Here is a 7,197-nt window from a genome sequence, read left to right on the forward strand (position 1 = left end):
TGTATTACAACAAAAACTTTAAGCCCTGATCTATATATAAAAAACAGGTTAACAATAAAAATTGTTTCCGGTTGTAAAAGTTTGCTTCAACACACCAATGTGAAACCTTATGCGTTAAATTTAAAGTTAAATTTTAATCAATAAAATAAACTCATCTGAAACAAAATAATAAACACCAACATAAAGTCAAAGCTCCGTTAAGCTTAACCGAGAGATGTGAATACGGCTGCTGAACTATTGTATGTATAAACGTATAAGAAACAAAATAATGCGGATTAAATAAATCAAAGAGTCTTTTATCTAAAACAAAAAAAAAGAAAAAAACTTAGGTCCACACTAAAAATACTTCATCATGTAAATTTTTGCTTGCGCAAAATAGCCATTTTTTGAGCTATTCTACTTTAGTTTGCGCCATTCAAATAATTAATGACTATTAATTGAAAGCCAACGTGGTTTCCTCTTATTTTTTATTAGATGGACAATTAAAAAAAGCAAAAACAATAACAGTTTAATGCTGTTCAAAATATTTTCCAGAAACAGTTTTCTATTAAGAAGACTCGCTTACATCAAAGTCTTTAATTTTTTGTTCAGTCGGTCGTACATAATCGGAATTACTTCTAGCTTGCTGTTCAGCTTCTCGAAGTCGTTTCTTTCTAAATAAAATTCTTTTAAACTGCAACCGAAAAGTCCGACTTACAAAAGCGTAGAGGAACGGATTTATTGTTGAATTAGGATAAGTCATAAAATTAAAAATTGTAAACAGCGATTCATCATAACACTTTTTACAAACCCCATTTAAAAACCATTGAGCATTAAGAGGTAACATAGTAACAACAAATGCTAAAATAATGCTTGCAATCATCCGTAATGACTTCTTGTGTCTAAGTAAACGCTTTTGTTTTATTATTAAATCAAGCTGTTTCTTTTGATCTTCGTGGGTTAGTTTTATAGAGTTTGTTGAAGGTACTATATAGCAGCTAATTCCAATGGGGTTAGGTGAACTTATGGAGCAGCAAGCAACGTTACTTCCTTCCATAATTCTTGAAGTTTCTTGGGATGGAAAAGTACAACGATTTTGAGTTGATTCCTTGAGCTGCGACCTAATAATATGATACATCTTGAAATAAATTACCAAAACAATACCCAGGGGCATGAAATAGCCCAGAACAGAGGTAATGATAAGAAAGATAGTTTTAAATGTAGACGTGTTTTGACCTGAAAAGTTCTTGTAGCAGTTTTTGTGCTCAAAATTATCTCTATAAACATAGAAATAGCTGTTTATATAAGGAATCCATATTAAAAAACTAAAAAACCATACAGCAAATATTCTAAAAATAGTTTTTGAAGTCTTTTGCTGTAACCGGTGTTTCATTGGAAATTTAATTGATAGGTAACGATCAAAATTAATTAACAGTATATGGTTAATAGAAGTCTGAACGGATACGTAGTCTAATGTCAGCGATATATTACACATAACATGGCCTAAAGGCCAATTCCCTAATGCTGATTCTAATACGTTAATATTCATAGGATACAATCCAATAAACATATCTGTAACCGCAAGCGAAACTATTGGAATATTTGCAAGCTTTCGAACTTTTCTGTTATTGTAATATGCTAAAATAATAAGAAGATTACCAAAAATGGTGATCAGACTTAAGAGTCCTACCCCTGATAAAATAAGAACACCTTTTACGTACGAACTGTTATGTTGAAATAAACCAGAATTTTTATCACAGCAGCCATACGGTATTGAGATATTGTAAAAACTCATGTCAAATGATGATTTGAATATTACCGTAATATAAAATTGCTTGTGCGTAATTATAAATCTAAAACAGTTTTTCAGTATACAAATATATATATATATATATATATATATATATATGATATATATATATATATATATATATATATATATATATCATATATATATATATATATATATATATATATATATATATATATATATATATATATATATATATATATATATGTCTTAAATAACATTATTTATTATTTAATGATATAATAAAACATGAAAAACACAGCAAATTAAAAATCTACGCTTTTCTAAACTCAAAAGAAAAACATTACTTCAATACTTTATTTTTATTTAAAGCTATTATTTCGGTCTTTTCTTCATTTCTATTCGTAAAAAGTTGCGAAAAGCAATGTTTTCAAATACCATTCTTTAAATGTATGGTTTTATTATTACATATTATAGATATATTTATAATATCTGTTAACAATCTATAGAAAAAATATAATCAAATTTCACATTTTTGACTTTAAGCTTTGTAGCGATAATGGAAAGGGTAGATATTTATACTTGTTTGTATTTAATTTTAAGAACTCGAATTTACCGTGCCTTTAAAACTCTATTTACATTTGATTTAATTTTTATAAATGAAATCATTTTGTTGGCTTTATAACATATTTATTATATTGTTGCGAGTTATAAAAAAACTGGGTAAAATAAACACAATCTGCATATTGCGACTTATAGTATGTTGATATTTTTGCAAACCTTTGTTGATATATTTTATAACGACCTGCTTCAATAAAAAAATAAGTTGATGCAATGAGATTTGTATGTTATGTAGGAACACACATTTTTTCCTGTTTAACACAGTGTCAGAAAACTTATTAAGGAAAATTAATTTAGTTAAAAAAGTAATTTTTGACTTAACTGATAAGTTTAACAGAGAGATGAGAATACGGCTCCTGGTGTACGTACGCACCGCTGCATCTCTATATTTTTGCATACGTATTAGTTTAATAGTTTCGATAACATTTAATAAATACTAAAGTTTTAATATATAAAATTATTAATGCAAAAAATGCTAATTAATAATTATAAATTATTAAATACATTTGCGGTTTTTAAGTTTTTTTTGAAATCTTTTCTACAAAACTTTTATTTTAATCAGTTTTTAAGTGTTTCGATATTAATTTGAACGTCCAGGTTTTTCTTACTTCGTTTTAACCAAAAACAAAGTAAAAATAACTTTGACGTAATAATTAGGGGAAAGGCGCCTATGATGGCATACTTAACTTTGAAGCTTCATTATTCAGTATCCTGAAGACCAATAATAAAAGTTTTGATATGGATACATTCCTTGTTACATCTAGAACAATAATTACCCTGGAAGTTTTCATCAGTTTTTATTTTTTTTATAAGTTATTCTTATTGTAAAAAAAAGCACAAGTATGCCATCATAGGCAACCACTGCTCCTATGATGGCATAGGGGAGGATGGGGCTAGTTAGGATCGAGGGTAACTTAATGATTTCATTTAACCTTAAAGTCTTTCCTCAGAAAAGCCAGAAATTACTCGAAACCATCCTAATTTACTATTTCATGCTACACACCAGCATTGTAAAATTTTGCGCATGCGCATAGGATATATCGCGTTTTACGTATTTTTTGAACCAAAAAAAAATTTTGGAGCATCGCTTTCTTTTAACTTTACTTAATAATAAGTTTTTCTTATAAAAAATAGGTTTTCCCAACTCGTCAATATTTCAACACCCCCAACTCGTCAGTATGCCATCATGGGTAAAAGTCATCATTTTCATTAAAACAAGCTGTGTCTGCTCGGTTCAAAAGATAAAATTAAAGTAACTATTCCATTAAATGCACAAAACTTGAATATAAAATGCATGAAAATTTCATTTCTGCACAGTTAATAGTAAAATCACAATCTTAAATATATGAAGGAAATAAAACTACAACAGCACATCCCAAAATCGATTTTTGTTGATTATAAAAACAATTCTTGTGCACAAGGGACGTTTTTTCACTAAAACTAATGTAAAGCCAGTATAGTCATGTAGGTCTAATCATTTTTTTACCAAAACCAATTTTAATGGAAATATGACCGGTATGCCATCATAGGCGCTATGCCATCATAGGCGCCTTTCCCCTACTTCGGTTTTGGTTGAGTATTTTTTTTTTCTTTTACAAGCTTTATACAACTATACAAAAAAGATTTGAAATGATAATAGTATTTTGGTTGACTGTATAACTAAATAAGTAGATGAAATTTAATATAGAAAAATGTTCATCTCTACACCTAGACAACTAAAACAAACTTTATGTCTATAATTTGTACAATCAATTGAAACAAATAAAGCCTAATATCAAATCTACTAACTCAGAAAATGATCTAGGAATACATATTTGTAATAATTTACTATTCTCCGAATTACCTCAATGCAAGTTAATAAAGCATTACGAATAATAAGTCTAATAAAAAGATCCTTCTTTTACCTAAACTCATTTTCTTTATTCTATTAGACTAGACTGTTCTCAGCACTAGTTTGACCAAAGTACTGAGGATCTATATATAACCCTTATCGACTGCGGATCTGTATATAACTCTCGTCGACGGCGGATTTGTATATACTCCTCATCGACTTATAAACAAACAATATTCTGATAATATACTCAGAAGAGAATCTTAATTAACGTTAGTTAGTTAACTAAATTAACGTTAGTTCATGGATTACATAACTTTTTATATCACTAAAGGTTTTTAAAACTAGTATTACAACCATGAAATACTGACTAATCAAAAGAGATTTAATAAACGTCTGTAAATGGCTAAACAACTGCTATAAATGCCTAATATTCCTTCCGAAAACCGTTATCAATTCTATTACAAAAGGAAATACATTACCATTTAGCATATCGTCAAAACTTTTTCACATTGCGAGTAATAAACAAATGGAACTCTTTCCCAGCTGACGTCGTAAATAAATCCCTGAATTATTTTAAAAACAAACTAGACAGTTTCTTAAAGAAGGAAGTAATAATTATTTCGTGTATTTAATTGTATATTAATCATAAATTTTATCATTGATGATTAAATATACGAAAACATACCAAATGATTATGTATTTGTATGACAGGTTGAAAGAAAATTTATGCTTATACATGTTAAGATTTCGTTAAAAATTTATTATGAAAGCAAAAACTTTTAGACAATCATGAGATCTTGTTACCGAAAGTCGCAATAGTTAAGTTTTTTGCATAATGTATACATGAATCAAATTTTTAAAGTACCAAACTAAATGATTGAGGTTTTTAAAATGCTGAACCCTGTGAATAATCTGCATAGGGTATTAAATAATTCTTGTCGCCTAATGAAAATCTTTGGTATTAAATCTCTTTTTATTTAAAAGCCAAAGAATCAATGGATTTTATTATCTATTAATATTGAAATCTGTTCCTGATTGGGGTGTGTGATAAAGAAGTGAACATAATTATTAATCAATCAACTATTAGATTTATACCCGTTTGACAATTATGTACACTTTTAAAAAGCTTATCACCTACCTACCAACCCTCCAACATTTTACCTTGTTTTGGATTTCAGCTGCTATGATTTAAAGTTTTGTACTATGATCAGTTAAAAGAAATTGCTTTTATATGCTAAAGTGCTTAACTATTTTTAATTGACACCACAGACTCAAGTAGTTTCTCTGACATTACTGCAGTATGCCTCATTTTTTTAACTTTATTGATGACGACAGATACAGCAGAACAAACCCAGTGGGCACAGGACGTAAAAAAGACGTCTTTTAAACGTCTTTTGAACGTTTTGGACGTTTTTTAAACGTTCAAAAGACGTCTTATTTAGGTCCTGTGCCCACTGGGAAGTTTTTCAAAACTAAAATTAATCAAAACATGTTTAAAAAGCATGTCACAACATCGCCTTTGTTCTTTGACCTCTATATTAATTGAAAAAGCACTATCTTTTCAACATGGTTTAGATAAAATGGTTGAACGATTTGCAAAGGAAAAGGGGAGAAAAAAATTTTTAACTATGTGTAATAGAAATTAAAAATACATATAAGTTTTAAATAAATTTTATTTTAAATAAATTGTTTTTTAGTGAATTTAAATCGCAGAGCTTATATATAAATCGAAAAGTAAAAAAAAGTTATTTTGTACAGATTAGAAAAATGTAAACATATACGAAAACATTAATCAGATGACTGAGCACATAGTTTTTTCCAAAGTTGACCAAAGCTGAATGATATTTTGAATCAGAGTTGTTAACTCAACTTTTATTGTATTTTCCTAATGGATTATTAACATCAAGATTGTGAACTAACCATTTTGGTATTTTCAAATTGTATATTCGGAACATATGAAGCTTTTTTAATCCATATTGTATATAACCTCTATAATTTAAAAACAATTGTTTTGTTATCTTTTTTACTTTTTTTAACTAACTTCGCCAAAAATGAATAATATTTAACCAGAAAGTTTACACCTTCTTTCATGCCTATGTTGCATATACAGCCAGTGCCTGCTTTAAACCTAGGACCTTCAGTTATGAAGCCAGAACTTTATCCAATACACAACGGCTGCTTATTTAATAACTATTTGAGTTCCTTGCATAAATCGAAGCTCTAAAATTCGTGTTTTCTTATCTCTTTTTTATAAACACTTAAAATGAATTTTTCCATAAATTCTGAATATTATTTGTACTCTGAACAAAGGAGAACATTAGTTTACATTTGCAATTAAGTTTGCATTAATTTGCATTAAGTTGCAGGAAGTCGTCCACAATATTGTTTAGTTTCTTTCTTTCATTTTGAGCTTTTTTTTCCTCTTCCAATACTAAAATAAACAGCTGATTTCCATAAATACTTTAGTTTTTAAAAAACTGTTTTTTCATAAACAGAAACAAAGTTACATATTAGAGTTAATTACCAAAACCAAAGTAATTAAACCAAAATTAAGTTTAGCACTGAATGAGTTTCATTTTTTTTTAATGTTTCTATTTTTAAAACAAAAAGACTATATTTTTCACTTTTCTTTTCTAAATTTGAAAAAATACATTTTACCTTAAAAATTGACACAATCTACCAGGGAAAAAAATAAGGTGGCAAAATATAGTCTCTAAAAATGAAACTGTCTAATAAGCATACGTAATTTTTTTTCTTTTAGTTACTTGCTTTCAAACTAAACGCTTGACCAACATCTTTTATAAATTCTCACTTAAAACCTACTCTAATAGCTTTTTCATTTCTCACAGTTAACGACATAATGTGTTTCAAACAGTGATTAGGCTTTTACTTAAGTATAAAACCTGGACTAAATTTGGTTATACTAAATCTATAATTTAATATTTTAAATCTTATAAAACTCGTTCCCTATGTCTAGCAGCGTCATTTTCAC

The 7,197-nt window shown here is 28.0% G+C and overlaps 1 protein-coding gene across 1 annotated transcript; it reads right to left on the reverse strand.

Moving 5' to 3' along the window:
* Positions 1-345: 345 nt before the first annotated feature.
* LOC105847122 (muscarinic acetylcholine receptor M3) lies at positions 346-1,828 on the reverse strand. Its single transcript, XM_065803723.1, has one exon. The coding sequence runs from the start codon at positions 1,772-1,774 to the stop codon at positions 548-550; it is 1,227 nt and encodes a 408-aa protein (XP_065659795.1). The 5' UTR covers positions 1,775-1,828; the 3' UTR covers positions 346-547.
* Between the last annotated feature and the right edge of the window lie 5,369 nt (positions 1,829-7,197).

The sequence above is a fragment of the Hydra vulgaris genome, chromosome 08 (assembly GCF_038396675.1).
Source record: "Hydra vulgaris chromosome 08, alternate assembly HydraT2T_AEP".
Lineage (NCBI taxonomy): Eukaryota > Metazoa > Cnidaria > Hydrozoa > Anthoathecata > Hydridae > Hydra > Hydra vulgaris.